This window comes from Panthera onca, chromosome C2, assembly GCF_046562875.1.
Source record: "Panthera onca isolate mPanOnc1 chromosome C2, mPanOnc1 haplotype 2, whole genome shotgun sequence".
Taxonomy (NCBI): domain Eukaryota; kingdom Metazoa; phylum Chordata; class Mammalia; order Carnivora; family Felidae; genus Panthera; species Panthera onca.
This window is the reverse complement of record NC_138347.1, coordinates 121,091,714-121,111,744: the sequence shown is the minus strand read 5'-3', so window position 1 is coordinate 121,111,744 and position 20,031 is coordinate 121,091,714. Positions and strand designations below refer to the sequence as shown.

The following is a 20,031-nucleotide window of genomic DNA, read 5'->3' as shown; positions in this document are numbered from 1 at the left end:
CTGAGTTTGCTTTTAGGCCTGATCTGAGAATTTATGGAGAGGTTTATTGCAAGGACGTTTTCCTTCCATTTTCCAGGACCTGAGATTCCTGATTATCAAGCAACTGGGTGACTAGAGAGCACAGTACCTGATTTGCTGAATCTGATAGAATCACTGGATTGTTGCCCGGTGGGAAATCCAGAGTCACATTAACTCTTAAGATGATATGTCTTACCCCATGTTAAGCTTACTTCTCGTGGGCGAGATGTCTGAGAACCTTTGGCCCAGTTCCTTTTGTCCATAGGAGTATAATTCGAACTGTGCTTTTTAAATTATTAACAAAAACTCATTGTAACTTTTCCCTCTTTTCCTTTGAGATCTGAATCTGTTAATTGTCCTCTTGATTGGTTTCCTTTCTAACTGGATTTTTCTATAGCAATATACTCACACTTTTCCCACGCATTGTAATTTTTTTCTATCCTTTTCCCACTAGAGAAGTGTGGTTAAAGTCAGTGGCCTGTAAATGCTACGTCTATTTTTTGATAGGGATTCAGTCCTTAATTCCATTTCTACCTATGCATTCTAATGAAAATGTTGTCAAATTTTAAAAGATTTTAAAAGATCTTTTTATTGAGATATAATATGCATGTAGCAAAGTGCTATAATCTTACCGGTACAGCTCAGTGAATATTTGCATGTGTAAACATCCATGTAACTGCCACCAGATCAAGAGAACACATTTCATCACTTTCACTGGTTCCTTCATGCCTCGAACAGGAACTGTTTCTCCCCAGAGGAAACCACCTTTCTGATGTCTGTCACCATATATATTTTTTTCTCATTTATTGTGGTATAAGAGGCACATAGTAAGAGCATACAGTGTACTATTTTTAAGTATATGGCTTGATGGTTGATGATTTTTTTTTTTTTTACATAGGAATATGTACATGTGTAAACGATTACCCATGTAAATATTACCTAGAACTAGGTGTGGAGTATTTAGTAGCTTTTAAAAAAGAGCAGCTTTATTGAGATATAATTGAGATGCTATGAAATTCACCCTTTAAAAGTGTATAGTTCAGGGGCGCCTGGGTGGCTCAGTCGATTGAATGTCTGTGCAGGCAGTGCAGAGCCTGCGTGGGATTCTCCTCGCTCCCTGCCCCTCCCCCACCCACTCTCTCTCTCCCTCTCTCAAAATAAATAAATAGACATTTAAAAAAGAAAGTGTACAGTTCATTAGTTCTTAGCACACTCACAGAGTTGTACAGTCATCACCACTGTCTAATTTGAGAACACTTTCATTACCCCAAGGAGAAACCCTATGCTCATTAGCAGTCCCTCCCAATTCCTCCTTCCCCTAGCCTCTGGCAGCCATTACTCTAGTTTCTATTTCTGTAGATTTGCCTATTGTGGAAATTTCATGTAAATGAAATCATACAGCAGTGGCCTTTCACTTGAGAGTTGACAGGCTCCTTCACTGGCATAATATTTTCAAGGATCACCCATGTTGTGACATATATTATATGGCATTTTTTTATTGCTGTACAATATTTTGTTTTTTGGATGATATCACAGTTTGTTCTTTTGTCTATTGATAGACGTTCAGGTTGTCTCGGCTATTATGAATAATGCTGTATGAACATTTGTATACACATTTTTGTGTGGACATATGCTTTAACTTATCTTAATACCTAGGAGTGGAATTGCTAGGTCTTTTGGTAACTCTGTGTTTAACATTTTTAAAAGCTACCAAACTGTTTTACAAAGTGCCGCATCATTTTGCATTCCCACTAGCAATGTATGAAAAGTTCCAATTCTTCACATTCTCACCAACACTTGTGATCGTCCATTTTGCTTATTATAGCCATCCTAGTAGTTGTGAAACAGTTTCTCAATCCCAGTTCCTATACCTGGAACATCTTTCCTTTCCCTGTCCATCTTAAAAATCCATCTTTAAAATCCATCTTTCAAATCGTACCTTCTCCATAAAGCCTTTTCTTGACCACCCCAACTGGAAGTGATTCTTTCTTTCTTTAAATTCTCTAAAACATTGCTTATATCTCTCTTGTGGTGTATTTATATCCCTTATGTTGTATTTCTTTGTATATCTTTATCATAAAGATACAAAGTTACCACAACTGGAACTAAAATGGAAGGTACCATATCCCATTGATGTTTAAATCCCTATATTCTCGGGCGCCTGGGTGGCTCAGTCGGTTAAGCGTCCAACTTCAGCTCAGGTCACGATCTCACGGTCTGTGGGTTCGAGCCCTGCGTTGGGCTCTGGACTGATGGCTCAGAGCCTGGAGCCTGCTTCCGATTCTGTGTCTCCCTCTCTCTCTGCCCCTCCCCCGTTCATGCTCTGTCTCTCTCTGTCTCAAAAATAAACGTTAAAAAAAAAAAAATTAAAAAAAATCCCTATATTCTAAGTCTCTGAGGAGGTATGTATGGTGAAGCAAGAAGATAATCTTCAAAGGCAGATTATGATATGTACAAAAGAGAAATATTAGTAACTGCGTCTGTGTGTGTGTGTGTGTGTGTGTGTGTGTGTGAGTGATAGATAACATTTTGGGAGTGCCTGCCAAATATGCCCTTAGGAAAATTACCTAATTCTAGGAATTGGGGAAGGTCAAGTCACCATATGCTACTCTGTGATAGAAATGGGAATTATGGGGCACCTGGGTGGCTCAGTCGGTTAAGCAGCTGACTCTTGATTTCAGCTTGGGTCATGATCATGGTTTGTGGGATTGAGTCCCACCTTGGGCTCTGCACTGACAGCACGGAGCCTGCTTGGGATTCTCTCTCTCCCTCTCTCTCTCCCTCTCTACTCTTGTTCTCTGTCTCAAAATAAACAAACCTTAAAAAAAGGGAACTATTTTCTTTGAAGATTTATGTTGTTAAATGATTTTTATATTTACAGAGTAATAATAAAGCAGTAGAACATTTTTCTTTTAAGTTTTCTTCCTATTCTTCCCACTGCTTAGCTCAACGATATTTTCTGTCTAAAGATCAGTGTACCCACAGAAGAAATGATATGTTGAGAAGTTGAGGATGCAGATGACTGAGAATCCTCATATCTAGACTTGCATCAGCTTTCTTATAGTAGGAATTCCACAGAAATGGAGCTGTTTTATTCATTCAAATAACTCTTGATTGAAATTAATATTTATGTCATAAGCCCCAGATCACAACTCTGTAAATTTTGGTGGGGGTTGTGGAGTTTATTGTTGTGGAAATTTGTTTCTTGTATTTTTAACCCTGGGGTGTGTGTGTGTGTGTGTGTGTGTGTGTGTGTGTAATCTGAACTCTGAGAGTCAGCTTCTGATTCATTAGCTTTCAGGAACAATATGTATTAGTAAAGATTTTAGAATCAAATAGAATATTTATTGTGCTCATTTAAGCTATACATCTTCCTGTCCCCTAATATATCAGATGAAAAAGTGGAATGAATTCCCCTTTCTCTTTAAGCCCTTATGCCCTCTTAAACCCTTTAGTATTTTAGTAGAGTTTTAATAATAAGCATTTATTATCTCTGAACATAAGTTAAAAAGTGTGTTTTTGTAGTATGGTTAATTTTGTGCAATGAGGTTTGATAACTAAGATTTTCTGTTTCCAGAGGAAGAAAAAGTGGCTTTTGTTAACTGGATAAACAAAGCTCTGGAGGATGACCCTGACTGTAAACATCTCCTACCCATGAATCCTCATGATGGCAGTCTTTTCAAATCACTTGCGGATGGCATCCTTCTTTGGTGAGTCAAACTTTAGGTTCAGGGAGATATGTTCTTTCTGTCTCCATTGATGAGCATTCCATGAAAACTACAGTTCTGCGAACAAGTGTGTAGGTATTAAAGAATTCATATTACATAGAAAATTAAGTACCAAAGTGTCCCCACATTTTTCTTCAAAAGCAATGTCTTCTTTTTCTGGTGACTTTTCCATCTATTTCCTTAATGATCCCAGGAAAACTTTGAGTTATTCCTCCGATGTATTTAAAAACATTCACAGGGGGCACCTGGGTGGCTCAGTTGGTTAAGCATCCAGCCTTGGCTCAGGTCATGATCTTGTGGTTCATGGGTTCTGCCCCATATGGGGCTCCGTGCTGACAGCTCAGAGCCCGGAGCCTGCTTTGGATTCTCTGTCTCCCTCTCTCTCTGCCCCTCCCCCATTCATACTCTGTCTCTTTCTCTCTCAAAACTAAACATTAAAAAAATAAATAAATAAAAACGTTCAAAGGGTTTTTTTTTTCACTTTCAATAAGGGAGTATTGACTGGGACAGGGACATGAGGACATGTCAAAGAAAGATCTCATTTGTGCTTAAATGAAATTAATGTTTTAAATCAATCTTGTCATATCCTTGGCTCCTTGCAGTATGTTTCTGCTCACTAGGCTGTAAACTCTCTCAGAGCATTTCTTTGTCTCTGTTGTGTGTACTGTAACTATAGTTCCAGCATACTTCTTTGTACAAAGCAGGTGTCTTTTTTTTTTTAAGTTTATAAAAATAGAGAAAACTTACAAAGAAGAGAATAAGTATCACAGATATTCTTATTACCCATAATTATCTATCATTAATATTCTGGCATATTTCTTTCAGTCTTTTTTCTGTGTTTTTACTTAAAAAGAAAAAAAAACCCAACCTACCCTCAAGTACAAGGTACTAGTTTTTAGAATATAATATGTAAAATAGACCTTGACCTCCACCTGTAATGCTGATATCTTCCTCTGACCTTCAGAGGAGATTCCTATTATGAGCTGAATGGATATTTTCCTGTCTTTATTTTTTGTTTATTTTTATTTTTTATTTTTAAGAGAAAAAGAGGGCACAAGTGAGCAAGGGGCAGAGAGAGAGACAGAATCCCGAAGGGCAGAGAGAGAGAGAGGGAAGTGGGGCTCACCCAAAGCGGGGCTCGAGCCCACCCGATGCAGGGCTCGAAATCATGAACTGTGAGATCATGACCTGAGCTGAAGTTGGATGCTTAACCAACTGAGCCACCCCAGCGCCCCATCCTATCTTTATTTTAAAATGTAAAATAGATTCTAAAATCTAGAGATAAATTTTATATTCATTTCTTTTAAATGTTTGAATTATTGAAGTTTTAGAAAAACCCTGTCTCTGGCTCTTTCTGCAACAGTAATTTTGACACTGTTGATACCACTTTATGACACTTGGCTTTTTGAGGATTTCTTTGTTTTACATTTCAGATTGCTGAATGTTGATGGTCATTAAATGACATAAAGACAGGACTCACATAAAGAAAATGCAAGTTTTAAAAACTTAGGAGGAAATGCTAAGATTACTATTGTAGTGGGTGATGGATTTTTTTTAGGTTAGGGAATATTTCTTAAGTTTTAAAAAGTAAGTCCCTGGGGCGCCTGGGTGGCGCAGTCGGTTAAGCGTCCGACTTCAGCCAGGTCACGATCTCGCGGTCCGTGAGTTCGAGCCCCGCGTCGGGCTCTGGGCTGATGGCTCGGAGCCTGGAGCCTGTTTCCGATTCTGTGTCTCCCTCTCTCTCTGCCCCTCCCCCGTTCATGCTCTGTCTCTCTCTGTCCCAAAAATAAATAAAAAACGTTGAAAAAAAAATTAAAAAAAAAAAAAAAAAAAAAAAGTAAGTCCCTGATGTGAATCACAGTATAATATTTAAAGAAATGGATTGTTATTACTTTTCAAAATTTAACTGTTTTGTCTACTTGCAAAAACAAACTAAAAAGTCTTAAATTATTTAACTTAAGTTATTTATCTTAAATAAACTGGGAGTCTTAAACTAAATTATTGTCATTTTCTCTTTAGCAAGATGATCAACTTGTCTGAACCAGATACAATTGATGAAAGAGCCATTAATAAGAAAAAACTCACCCATTTCACTATTTCTGTAAGTATTTGTCCTTTGCTAGTAATCATGTTACTGTGCTGTAAAATGTAAGGCCTTTATTAATGGGTGGTTAGGCCCAGGTGAAACCTTTTTTTACTCCAGTTTTATTGAGAAATAATTGACATACATTACTGCGATGGCTTGACTTACATATATTGTGAAACGATTACCACAATAAGTTCAGCTAATATCCATCTTTTCATAGAGATACAATAAAAAGAAACAAGGACAAAAATTTTCTCCTTGCAATGAGAACTCAGAGGATCTACTCTCTTAAAAACTTTCCTGGATATCATACAGCAGTGTTAGCTATAGTCATCATGTTGTACATTACATCCCTAGTGCTTAATTATCTTATAACTGGAAGTTTGTACCTTTTGACCACCTTTCTCCAATTTTTCCTCCCCTCACACTTTGCCTCTGATAACTGCAAGTCTGATCTCTTTCTCTATGAATTTGGTATTTTTTGTTTTGTTTTGTTTTAAATTCCACATATAAGTGAGGTCATATAGTATTTGTCTTTCTCTGACTTATTTCACCTAACATAATGGGTTCAAGGTCCATTCATGTAAAATGTTTGATTTAACGTAATTTCAGTTTCCATAAAAACTAGGTTTTTATTAAATAAAATTCAGCTGCATTTTGTACTGCATGAAATTAAGATTCAAAGTGCTTTGAATGAACTTAAGGTAGTAGTATTCAAGTTATATAATTGTAATCATTCAGTTGTTTTTATTTATTTTTATTTTTTTAAGTTTATTTTTGAAAGAGAGAGTGCATGCACATGCATGTGAGCAGGGGAAGGGCAGAGAGACAGGGAGAGAGAGAATCCCAAGCAGGCTCTGTGCTGTCTGCACTATGGGCTCTACCCCACAAGCCCATGGATCCAAAATCAAGAGTTTGACACTTAATTGCCTGAGCCACCCAGATGCCCCGAGTTGCTTTTCTAATACAATTTTTTCTTTTTTCTTTTTAATGTTTGTTTACTTATTTTTGAGAGAGAGAAAGCACACACAAGCAGGGGAGGGGCAGAGAGAGACAGGGAAAGAGAGAAACCCAAGCAGCCTCCGTGCTGTCAGCGCAGAGCCTAACATGGGGCTGGAATTCATGACCTGTGAGATCATGACCTGCGCCAAAGTTGGACGCTTAACCGACTGAGCCACCCAAGTGCCCCCAAGTTGCTTTTATTAACAAATATTTGCTTGATACTGTTGTTCTTGGTTGAAATAAGAGTACTGTATAGTTTTACCACCTGTTTTACTATTTCACAGAATTTGGGTTATTCTTTTTTACTATATTGTTCTGTAGTCAGCTTCTCCATTCAAGTCTTATTGAACTCAGGAATTTATAGTCACCACACTTTTCCCCTCAAAATCTCTAGAGCAATGGTAGATATTAGTATTTACTAAGTACTATTTACCAGTCACTGTTCTAAACAAACTGATGAATTACCTCTTTGACTCTTCCCAGCACTCTTAAAATAAGATACCTACGTTTTTACGGATGAGAAAATTGAGGTACTGAGAAATTACCCAGGATATGATCCCAGTGGTCTAGATCTAGAGCCCATCCTTATAATCACTATGGTATACTGCCACTCTTGTATCATGGTAGCAATAGCAACTAGTTAATACACTAGCCACAGCTGCAGCTATTAAAAATGAGCTACTGCTAAGCTCTATCCTTCATTTCTATTGGCAAATACAATCCTTGATTCTGCTGAAGTTGTTTAGTCTCTTTTATGAGGAAGCTACAACCTTGGGGCAGTTGGTACATGGTTTATCTTGGATTATTAAGGGGTACTCCCATTTCCTGTTATCCTTGAGAAGTATTGAATTGACTGTTGACTAACATGGCTTTCTTGTCTCCCACTTTCCAATAAGCCAATAATATTGCATAATCCTGGCAGGAATTCTTGAAGAAGCCATTTCCGATTACAGTTCCGAGAAGTTTATTTTCTTTCACATCTTGTGTCAGAATGCTTTGTTTAGTATCTAATGATTGCTGAAAATATTCATATATATCATAGAATACATGTGTCACATAATTTTTTATGGCACTGACCCTGAAATGCAGCGTTTCTCACTATTGTATAAATTTATTGTTTGGTTTTACTTTTAACGTTTGTATGCTGTGTGTTAAAGAAAATAAAAAATATTATCTAGCTATTTTGCAATAACTACAGGATGGGCCTGAGGCCTAAATCTTTTACAGTTTTATTTTTAGAGATAACATTCTTCCAATATGAGTAGGGGATAATAGTCTAGATCTTTAGGAGGCTTGAAAGAGTATTCCAAAATAGAATGGGAAAAGACAGATCTCTGAAAAGGAGCAAAGTGTTAATTTGGATATTAAATCTGTCATATTGAATCAGTAATTTTAGAGCTCTGGGAATAGATCTGCTGGGATACTACCAGTTTCCCATGAAACTTTATCCCAAAGAAGCCTCATTCAATTTGTAAAGGACTGAAAAGTTGGAATAATCTAGTTTTTTACCTCATGATGATGGGTTTATGTAGTATCGTGATGTATGAAAGAAGAGAAATATGATAGGATGAAATTGACATATAATATCTATGAGTGCGAGGGAGAGAGATTGAGTAGTAAAGAGACAGTTAAAACCATAGGTTTTTTTTTTTCTTGACTAGGGTATTTTGCTTTTGTAAATACTACGTATATTTTAAAATCTGAATTTTCACAATCTATTGTTTCTAATTTACTTTCAAAACTAGTTGATAAGACTTGAAAAGTACTTTCTCACATGTATTTTTCCTTGTGGCAATTTAGGAAAATTTAAACCTGGCCTTGAATTCTGCCTCAGCCATTGGTTGCACAGTGGTCAACATTGGTGCACAGGATCTCAAAGAAGGAAAACCTCACCTGGTCTTGGGACTTCTCTGGCAGATCATCAAAGTTGGTCTTTTTGCCGATATTGAGATTTCCAGGAATGAAGGTAGAACCATAAAAAATATTTACTTTTCATTGACATCTACTTACTATGGGAAGAATTTATATTTCATTGTTTTCCTCTCAGCTCTAATTGCATTACTAAATGAGGGTGAGGATCTAGAGGAGCTGATGAAGCTTTCTCCAGAGGAATTATTGCTGCGATGGGTGAACTACCATCTGACCAATGCAGGATGGCGTACCATCAACAACTTCAGCAGCGACATTAAGGTTTATATTTTAATGCTCAACGTTGTGACATAAATAAGGACATAGAATGTAAAAACGCAAAAGGTGTTCAGACGTAAACTTGAGGTGTAATTCATAACGACACAGTGTAGAAAATGAAACTTTGTGTTTTTCTGTCTGAAGTGGAGCTCCCAATTATAATTGCAAAATCTTTTCTTTAAAAAAAAATGAGTTTCAACTGATGGTTACCAGAAAGAAAGAGGATGGGGGAATGGGTGATGAGCACCAGGTGTTGTATGGAGGTTTAGGGTTGTTGTGTTGTTGTATACCTGAAAGTAGTATTAACTGTATGTTAACTAACTAGAATTTCAGTAAAGCCTTAAAAAATAAAAAGGACAGAATACTCTTTTTGCAATAAAAAAAAATTGGTTTATTGATATTTAAGAAGAAATACAACTAGCTGTGAGAAGGCACTGTGCTAGCAGATAAAGTACTTTCCCATTTCATATGCCACAGAAAGACTAAATTATAATGAAGATGTCAGTCTGTTAATTTGAACTAAAAATTCATCTGTTCACTGGACAAGAGGCCCTCGTGGACCTCTCCAGTCCAACACTCTTACTCCCACTTTGCCAATAACCAGCTAACAGAAGACCAAATATCTGAGGGCACAGGGAATCGGTAGACAAAAGGAATTCTTTAGGTATGTTTCTCAACCAAAGTAGCCTGCAATGCTTCCCTCCCTACTGGGAGAGCTTGTTGAGGAAACTGTAACATTCAGTATGCCTAACAGCTCTCCCATGGTCACTTCCCTGGCATGCATTGCCAAACTCGGTCCCTGTGACTCCTTCTTCTCTATGTTTCCCACCCTCCAACCCCAGACTAATCAGCATTAGCATTTATTTGTATTTTCTGTAGATATATTAACACCTTCAATCAGATTATGTTTTTGTCATAATGGGCTTAGATGACAGTCTCTTTCTTTGAAATGACATTATATTTCTCTTTCATCTATCACATGCTTATTTAAAATTTAATCACTTGATGATTATAAAAGAGCTGATATTCTGTGAAAAAAAAATAAAATAAAATTTTATTTTGGGGTGCTCTCTTATTTTAAAATTGATTTCATCAGATATTTATTAAACCCCTCCCGTGGGGTATTCTGCCAGGCACAGGGGATGCTTGAGAAGCTTACCAGTTACACAGGCAGGTACACACTAGTAGATGGATGTTTCAGTTATCTATTGCTATATAATAAGCCACTCAAAATGTAATAGCTTAATTTTTATATTTATCGGTATACCCAGAAAACTTATTTTGGGATTTTGTTTTTACCTATAGGGAGTTTTTTCCCCTGTTTCTCTTCAATGCCTTAATTAATAAATGAGTATGTCAACACTGTTAAGAAGCATTATTTGGAAATAGGGAATCTAGAAATAAACCCCAATGATGTCTAATATGATGCTCATAAAATTATATTATGTACTGTGTATCTTCCTTTCAAAAGGTTAGGATGATACAGAAGCCCAAAGGTCTACTGCAGAAATAAATGAATTCACTTTACCCTTAAAAAAGAAAACTTAACAGCTTAAAATAATATTGTTTCTCATGATTCTGCGGGTTCATGCAGCTTGGTTGAGTGGTTCTTCTTCAGATGGTTTTGGTTGGGATCACTAACTCATTGGCATTCAGCTGTCAGTTGGACTGATCTGGAGGGTGCATGAGACCACCACTCACATGTGTAGTGCTTCACTGTGTCTCCATGAGGCCTTTCCACATGGCTAGACCGGGCTTCCTCACAGTCTGATAGTCTCAGATGGTTGGGACTTCCTACATGGAGGCTAACTTCAAGAGGGAGGAAGCAGAAGCTATTAAGGCTTGAGCTTGGAAACCCCAGAATATCACTTTCACTGCATTCTGTTGTTCAGAACAAGTTACAAGGCAGTTCTGAGTTTAATGGCTTGGAGGGTTAATGGCTGGAGGGTTCCAGAAGATAATGCTTGACCCTAATCTTAACCAATGCTGATGCTTCAGAGTGTAAACAAATGAAAAAGTGAGGAAGGATATTCCAAGTATAGGGAACAGTGTTGCTAGAAGCTTTGAGGTGCAAAACAGCATAGTGTATTCAGGAGCCTATATAAGTTTATAAGTAAAGTTACAAAGTTATTCCATTCTTCAAGATGAAGACAGTTTCTTCAGTTTGAGTACTGTTTTCCTAAATCAAATGATGCTTTTATTCATTTTAAAAGTTCTATTTCATTTCTTCCCTTGAAGGATTCAAGAGCCTATTTTCATCTGCTTAATCAGATTGCACCTAAAGGTGACCGGGATGATGGACCTGCCATTACCATTGATCTTTCAGGATTTAATGTAAGTACAGTTTTTGATTAAAATTTTTATTTCGATAAAATATACATAACAACATTTACCATTTTAAGTGTACATTTCATTGGCATTAAGTACATTTGCATTGTGTACAGCCATCACCACTGTCCATCTCTGAAACTTTGATCATTCAATAGTGAAATCTGTACGCATTACACAATAACTATTCCCTTCTCCCCCAAGTCCCTGGTAACCACTGTTCTACTTTCTATCTCTATGAATTTGACTAGTGAGTCCAGTCAAATTTAGAGTGTAATTTTCTATAGGCAGCATTCCCTGGTGGAGCCCTTAGCTCTTCATTAAACCTTGGCCCTTTGCTCTTCTCAAGTTTTTTCATGCCTTAGGCTTCACATCTCCATGCTAAGCCATCTGGCGGTCATAACTGAAGAAAAAGAATTGCAGGATTCTAATCTTGAGTATGTGTGGAATCAACCCTACATCCACATTTTCCTGGTGCAACATAACCGGAACTCACCAGGGTGCTTTTGTGGCTATCACCGTGTCCTAGGAAAGGGAGCAACAAGCCATTATTAGATTGCTAAGCAACTGATTATCAGTTCTTTCAACTTCTGTTCAGAAATCTACAAAATAAAAGATGGCTGTTCTTAGTGTTTACAGTGTAGGGAGGCCTGATGCAGATCCTGACTCATCTAACACATTTCCCAGGAATCCCATTTTTTAGCATAAGTTGTAAATACTGGGGATGGTTCTATCTAAATAATAAAATCGATAAGACTATAGTTTGTATGATAATCTATTAAGTACTTTAAGTGCAACATCCATAATCATTTTAAAGGCAAATTGAGCCATTACAAGTTAATCATACTTTACATTATTAAATAAAACATTTGAGAAAGTATTGCAAAACTGCAAAATTTACAAATTAGTTTGAGTAAAAAATTAGGAAATTAAAAAACCTATGGAAAATTACAAACATAATAAAAAATGAATAAACCCAATATAATGTGCTCATGCCCCAGGTTCAACAAGTATCAACTCATGGTCAATCTTCTTTTGTCTATCACCTATCCTTCCTCTCCCATGTTTTTTTGAATCAAATCCTGGACATCATATCATTTCATTGATAAGTATTTCAATATGTATTTCTAAAAGATAAAAAAAAAACCTTTAAAGATATAACCATAATACCTTATCATACCTAAAACATTAACAATAATCTGTAATATTATCAAAATATTTAGTCAACACTGACATTTCCAATTGCCTCATAAATGTCAGATTTTCTTTTCATAGTTTATTTGAATCAAGATCTAAATAAGATCCACATATTATAATTTGTTCATGTCTACATTAGGAACTTTTTATTGTTGTTTAATAGCATTGAATCTATCACTTTCTCTGATTTTGTTTACATTTTTACTTTTTTGTAACTGATGCATAGAATGAGGTAAAATTCTTGGTCATAATATACGCTCATCATGGACCCATTCATGTCCCTTTTTTTATTTATTTGTAGTTGTTTGTTTTAAAATTATAACAAGTCCGTCCGTATGAACCCTCAATCCAAGAAAGCTAAGACCTCGATATTAACTTACATTTAGCTCTATACTTCCCTATTCCATCTTTCTGCCTCACCTTAATATGATAATCACCACCTTGAATCTTATGTTCATTGTTCTTTTGCTTTTTTTTATATAGTTTTCTTTCAAACAAATATATTCCTTAAAAAATTACCTTTTTCATTTTACTTTTTAACTTCACATGAAATTTATTATCTTGTATTTAAATTACTAATACTTATTTTGAACATATTATATTGCTAAGAGTCACTCATATTGTTGTATATCACTGTGTACATATAACACAGTTTATTCATCTGCTTTCCTGTTGACAAGTATTTGGTTTGTTTCCAGGATTTTGCACTTGTGAAAAGTGCTGTCCTTCTGATTTTAATATGATTTTATTTGTATCCCAGCTTGGTTTTCATTGAGAAAAGAATTTATTGAAAATATTATTCAGGGTAGAATGGGTGAGACAACTAAGCCTCTTAGCCAAAAGGCACTCCAGTATATGGCCTTGACCAAATTATCAATAATTTGACCAGTAGGAGCTGTTTGATATGATATTTGAGAGTTTTGTTGAGTATTGCAGCAATGAGGGAGAAGTATTCCTCTGATCCCAGCAAGAAAACTCAAGAGAAATTGATTTAGAATTTCTGCACATTCTGACCTTATTTTCACCTATCATTTAATATATTTCCAGAAACGTGATTGCTTATAAATATGTATATCAGTAAACAATTATGCCAATCAAAAGTTTGACCATTTTTGTCTTATTTTGTTATTTAGGAGAAAAATGACCTGAAGCGTGCTGGATTCATGCTTCAAGAAGCAGATAAACTGGGCTGCAGACAGTTTGTTACTCCTGCAGATGTGGTTTCAGGCAATCCTAAACTTAATTTAGCTTTTGTAGCTAATCTGTTTAACACATACCCATGCCTCCATAAGCCTGATAATAATGACATCGATATGAATTTATTGGAAGGTATGTTCTTTTTGCCTTAAATTGCTTCACTGTATGTATCTTCTTGTAGTGTTGACCTGCTTCAGTGTCAGAGGTAGGGAATGATGGTGGGAGATGAAGTTTACTGTGTGTAGGCATGTGCATCCATTAAAACGTTCAAATAGGGAAAGTGGTTATTGGTTTTGGTTCAGAGAGAATGCTGGGGTAAATCTTACTTGTCTGTCATTTCTGCATAAGAGTTTAGTGAAAACTATCATACGTTTAAAATAGTCTCTTAAATGACCACATAACTCCACCACCAATATGGACAATGAATTATCTATTGGAAAAAATAATCATTTTGTAGCTTTTTTTCTCCTTTGAAAGCTACAGTTTGACTCCAGTATTGTTCTCTTTTTAATGTTTTTAATGTACATGAAAAAATTTTAAATATTCATTACTTGTCATGTGTGGGCTACTGTTATCTGTCTCATAATTTATAATACTTTCCTATTTTGCTTCATGAAATGCAGATTTGACCCCTCCTAATGTAGGTACTGTATTTAGTACTTTTCTATACTCTAAATATATTCATTCTGAAATTCTTTTTATTAGTACTATTTATTCTTTCTATCTGAGTTGATATTTGTTTTTTGCATTGTTCATGCTGTGTTTTTTCTCTCTTAATATGCCTAAAGAATGATGACAAGGAAGAAACACAAATGAAACTTACTTAGAATATCAGAGCAAGGTTTGATTATGTAAACTCTCCACCGAATTTGCCTTCTATAATGCTGGGATATTATAGTTGTAAATACATTTAAAATCAGTTTTGACAATTGGATTTCATGATGTAAAGCCTTTATCCCTCTCCCGTGAATAAACAAACTTACCTTTCAACACAAGTAATCTTTGAAAGGATCTATTTAGGTTCTATAACATTTTTTTTTTGGTATTATTTAGCTATGGTACATTTCTTGAATGTCATTGAAGCTTATAGTATATGAATCATAACAACAAAAACATTCTCACCATCTAGTTCTTTGTCCCCATCTTTGTTTCCTAGCCTCTCTTCTCTTCTTCTCTCATTCTCACACTCTCACAGATACACCCAAACCCACAGTAGTATCAGAACTAAAGGTAAAAACAATGGCAACATTCAGAGCTAGGGACTGATCCTAAAATATTCTCACTAGTTGCCCTGGTTTGGAGAAGGCAGTCTTCAAGTAGGGATTCTTGGTGGGGAGAATTCGATGTTGCAGTGCTCATTCTCTCACGTTGCCCACCGTACTCCCTTCCCTCCCTGGGGAGATAGACTGAGAAATCAGTTTCATGTTCTTCTCTGACTGCTGCAACCAGAGGTCCAATTTCCTTGATGCTTTATAATTACATGTTTTTGATTAATGAAAAAAGTTTCAGATTTAATAAATATATTCTTTGAGGAATATGATTAATTCAGTTCACTCTTCCTGAGGTCCGTAAAATAAAGACTATATTCTTTACATAGATTTGTACTTGAGAGGGAGCATAGATAAAAGTGTATATCTTTCAGCAGAGACATTTAGGGTGAGGGATTAGAACTTTAAAAAAATTAAATAAAAAGGAAGACTGCTAAGTTTTTATAAGTCTGGAAAATTTCAAAATCCCTCTGTATCTTACAATAGAAGGCATTGTTTAGAGTGGCATATTAAATATGATCTGCTTTTTATAGTCACTGAATTCTTGCTAGATATCTTTTCCAACTTGCTCGCTCTCCTATTTGTCATGTTTGAATTCTTTTGCTAGTGTTCAGCATGCTTTTGGAATTTTTCAGTGTGAATAGGATTGCTAAATATTTCCATTAGTATTTACTCTATTTATATAAGAAGATACTATGGGAAATATTTATCAATCATCTTTATTTATAACATATGTATATCCTGATACATTTGCCAAAAATGTATGTGACTTCGACTGTCATTGGAATTTTTCCTCTATAAATTTGTTTTTATAGATCCTTATGAAATTTGAAGCTTGACCTTATCACATCCCATATTCATATATTAGTATGTCCTCATTGGCAAAGAACTTTGTATGGAATTGAGAAAATTAAAAGCCCAACTAAATATAAAAACTTCACATTAAATTGAGCCAAATTCTGAATCTCAGAATCCATTGGTGGTGATAGAAAATATATAGGCCATTGAATTACACTTTGTTCAAACTATGGGTCCACCATTTAGTATCCGAGTGACTTCTGTCAGCCTTGGTTTTTTCATCTGTAAAAACAGATTAATAATACTAATTTTGAAGAATTACAGAGCAGGTTAAAATGACCTTTCATGAATGAAAGGATTGAGCATACAGTATGTGCTCAGTAATAGTCAGGTTGGGAAGAGGAAAACACTTAACATATCACTCAGCACATTTAGTGAGTGTTAAATATATGTTAGTTCCTTTTCTTTCCTCTTAGTCTGCTTGTAATATATTATGTTTTTCTGAAACTTTTTCAATTGCAGATAAGTTTGACCCTGAAAATGAAATGTCTTATAGTTCTTTCTATCTTTTATATCAGCAATTAAGATTTTACTTCTAAGATTGCTTTAGTTGTCTGCAATACAGACAACCCTTACAATCTGGAATACATATGTTTTTGTAATGCTTTACCATGGCTCTTGCACAAATGCATAGTGCTTCTGGCTTTGAGCATTTATTTACCAAGACAACTGGAAATGGTATTAGATAAATAAATGCTCACATGTATAATCTATTTTACTTTCCAGGCATAAGAAATTAAAATAATAACTATAATTAGTAGAGAACAGTGGGAAGAAATACAAACCCCTGAAGCTTATAACAGTTTCAGAACTCAGTCAAAATATGAGTGTCTTTTTAATATTATTTGCTGTATTATCAGGTTCAGCAGAGTTTGCATATTGTTTCAATTGAAAATTAGACTGTTGTTACACTATCAATGTTTGTAATTTTAAAACAGAACTTGGATTTTCCTAGAAGGAAATAATGCAAAAATCCTCTAATTACTAGAAAGAAATCTATTATAGATTGTAATAAAGAAAGGTAAACTAAAAGGTAAATCCAAGTCACATGTATCAAACTGTTGATGATGGTATGTTTATATTTATGTCGCTTTAGGGAAAGTCAGATACTTAATTTGCAGTTGTTTAATAACTCCTATAAGCAGGCAAGCATGGTGTCTGGGAATATTTAGTTTAACTTGGTTAACTTTTTAAAAAAAATTTCACATAGGTTATTTATCATAAAGTGATAGTGGCAGATACAACAGACTGGCCAGTTACCTTTTATGCAGGCCAGAGAAAACAAAATTTAAGAAATTATATGGCTATATCATTTAAGAGGGCAAGAATTAAAGTAGATTCTGGGAAAGCTGTTAGGTATTAACGTAGAAAATCAAATAAAAATACAGTGGACAGATTATTTCCTGAACAGCTGTCACAAAACAACAACAACAACAACAACAACAACAACAAAACAACCCAGAATCTTTTAGAATTTACAAGGTTTGGTTGCTCTTCTGGGTATGCAGGTTTATACTGTCTGTGGCACTTAGTCTGAAGATGACTGCAGGGATGGCTCTACTGGAATGGGCCCTGAAGCTGAGACAGTTATAGATGTAGAATGCCAAATCATCCTGGGAATCCCACATGAGTCAAAGTCTGGAGAGTGACCTGAACTTGCCTATGGTTTAGAGGTGATGAGAGGTGTAAATGTTCTAGCTTTTCAGGAGTGATGAGATGCAGGTTAGACCATTGCATTGTCCCCTACCTTCGCTGAAAACAAATAATATTGCAGACAGTCACTTAGGACTGTTTGTAATCTAGGGGATGACTAGCGTGTAGACATGGCAGGGAGAGTCCATCTTGCTGTCTGCCCGCTTTGTGGTACACTATAGCTCATGTTTTCCTTATAGATGGTATGAGCACTGCTATGAAGGGGATGATCAGGGAGGTTAGGTAATCACAGGTTAAATAACAGTGCCTGCTGGAGTTTCTTACTGAGGTGATCTTTGAGACCTAGGGACTTAACTATGATGTCTTTCTCTTAGCACCCTGTGTGTGGGGCTGTGCCCCTCATGTAATTTCAGTAGTGACAATCTAAAATAACTCAGTAAGCCTGTAAAATAGTTATATCCCTACATTGCTTATTTTTTTAATTTAATTTTTTATTTGAGAGAGAGCGAGCGAGCATGTGCCAGTGGGGGAGAGGGGCAGAGAGAGAGAGAGAGAGAGAGAGAGAGAGAGAGAGAGAATCTAAGCAGGCTCCACGCTCAGCACAGGGTGTGATCCCATGACCTGAGCCGAAATCAAGTGTTGGATGCTCAACTGACTGAGCCACCCAGGATCCCACTTCACTGCTTATTTTTATATTATCTGTAATTGCCTCTCCCCTTTATTGCTGTTTGTTGTGATGAAAATGTAGGTTTGTGTGTCCAGAAACTTCTCTGTGTAAAACCAAAACCTATATAAATTTGGAAACACTGCATTGGGAAAGGCATAGCTTTTGTTGCCTTGACTGCTATGTTGCCTTGACTGCTAAAAGATTTTGTTTCATTAATTTTTAGCCAATTCTTTTTGCATATAATAACTACAGATATGACCATGTAAGTTTCTCTGTTACTTTCTGGACAGAGAAACCCATAACTCAGTAGTTCACAGACATCAAGTTAGGACTCTAGATAGAGAAATTTAGAGCAAATGGAATTCTAGACAGAGGGCAAAAAGGGACTTTGGCAATAAGAGGTTCCCCCTCCCCTAACTCCCAAGAAATTGTACTATCACAGAAACCACAGCAAAATATGTATTGCTAGTTTGAACCTGCTGGGATGGTTTAAAACATATTCTTTGATGCCTTTTGTCCTGAATCATCAGTATGAAATTGTGTCTACTCTAGGAGAGAGCAAGGAAGAGAGGACGTTTCGGAACTGGATGAATTCCCTGGGGGTCAACCCATATATTAATCATTTGTACAGGTAAATATTTTATTGTGTTTAGCTTAATGGCCAGAGTCCAACTTTTCTAGTTTCAAACCACAGGTATGTTTACATTAGAACATTTTCTAAAGATCACGAGAATTTTAACCAACATTTAGAAATTCAGAATGCTAGGGATTGGCAATACGATGGATATTTGAAGAAAGTATTATTTTAAAAAGACCAGAATATGACAATATTGGTTATAATTTTTGATGACATAAGCAACCAACTTTACCTTTGGTAAAGATAATCCATCTTACTCTTTCATAATTATTGATGAGAAAAATAATAAATTGTTTCAGGGATGCCCATGTGTCTCAGTCGGTTAAGCATCCCACTCTTGATTTTAGCTCAGGTCATGATCTCACGGTTTGTGAGTTCCAGCCCCATATCGGGCTCCATGCTGACAGTGTGGGGTCTGTCTGGGATTCCCTCTCTCCCTCTCTCTTCTCTTGGCTTGTACTCTCTCTGTCTCAAAATAAATAAATAAACTTTAAAAGGAGAAAAATAATAAATTATTTCAACTGTAACAGAATAGTGATGTTTTACAAATTGTTCTTATCATTATATCAGTATTTTTAACTATAATTCACTTTCTATTTTTGCCAAAATCTACCTCAATTATTCTGTAATTTGTTGTGTATATTTTTATTTAATTTATAGAAATAACTTTTTATGAGTAATTGTAATTTATCTTGTCTTTTCTTCTTCAAAAGTGACAACACATTATCAACATTGGTAGGACTAAGAAAATATTTTACTGAATCATTTCCCACACTCTCTGGTAGTGCTAACAATGTGTCTTTCTAGGTTTGGATAAGAGGAAACCTTTCTTCTTTATTAGAGGATCTACCAGCCTGCCTTTAAAAATGCAAAAGAGGGTTGCCTGGGTGGCTCAGTTGGTTGAGCATCTGACTCTTGATTTTGGTTCAGGTCATGTGATCTCACAGTTTGTAGGATCGAGCCCCACATTGGGCTCCCTGCTGACAGCACAGAACCTGCTTGGGATTCTCTCTCCCATTCTCTCTGCTGCTCCCCTACTTGTTCTCTCTCTCTCTCTCTCTCAATAAATAAATAAACTTTAAAAAGTTGGTTCAGGAAAGCATCTTGAATTCTCTGGAAATCATTTCAAACTGTCTGGGCTTCAGTTTCCCTATTTGCAAAATATGAATAATGATACCATACTAAATAGAAATATGAATTCATTT

At 35.8% G+C, this 20,031-nt stretch overlaps 1 protein-coding gene and 1 long non-coding RNA gene across 4 annotated transcripts in view; one reads left to right on the top strand and one right to left on the bottom strand.

The window, feature by feature from the left end:
- The window catches only part of PLS1 (plastin 1), a 104,412-nt gene that overhangs the window by 66,738 nt on the left and 17,643 nt on the right, over positions 1–20,031 (top strand). For all 3 annotated transcript variants that reach the window (XM_060638858.3, XM_060638859.3, XM_060638857.3), the window contains 7 exons: positions 3,596–3,728; positions 5,766–5,847; positions 8,635–8,800; positions 8,882–9,024; positions 11,260–11,355; positions 13,680–13,875; positions 18,742–18,820. In XM_060638858.3, coding sequence (XP_060494841.1) covers positions 3,596–3,728; positions 5,766–5,847; positions 8,635–8,800; positions 8,882–9,024; positions 11,260–11,355; positions 13,680–13,875; positions 18,742–18,820 — 895 coding nt within the window. The remainder of the gene's footprint in view (positions 1–3,595; positions 3,729–5,765; positions 5,848–8,634; positions 8,801–8,881; positions 9,025–11,259; positions 11,356–13,679; positions 13,876–18,741; positions 18,821–20,031) is intronic.
- The window catches only part of LOC144612779 (uncharacterized), a 29,220-nt gene continuing 20,554 nt past the window's right edge, over positions 11,366–20,031 (bottom strand). Inside the window, exon 3 of the long non-coding RNA XR_013549838.2 lies at positions 11,366–11,874. This is a non-coding gene — a long non-coding RNA (uncharacterized LOC144612779). The remainder of the gene's footprint in view (positions 11,875–20,031) is intronic.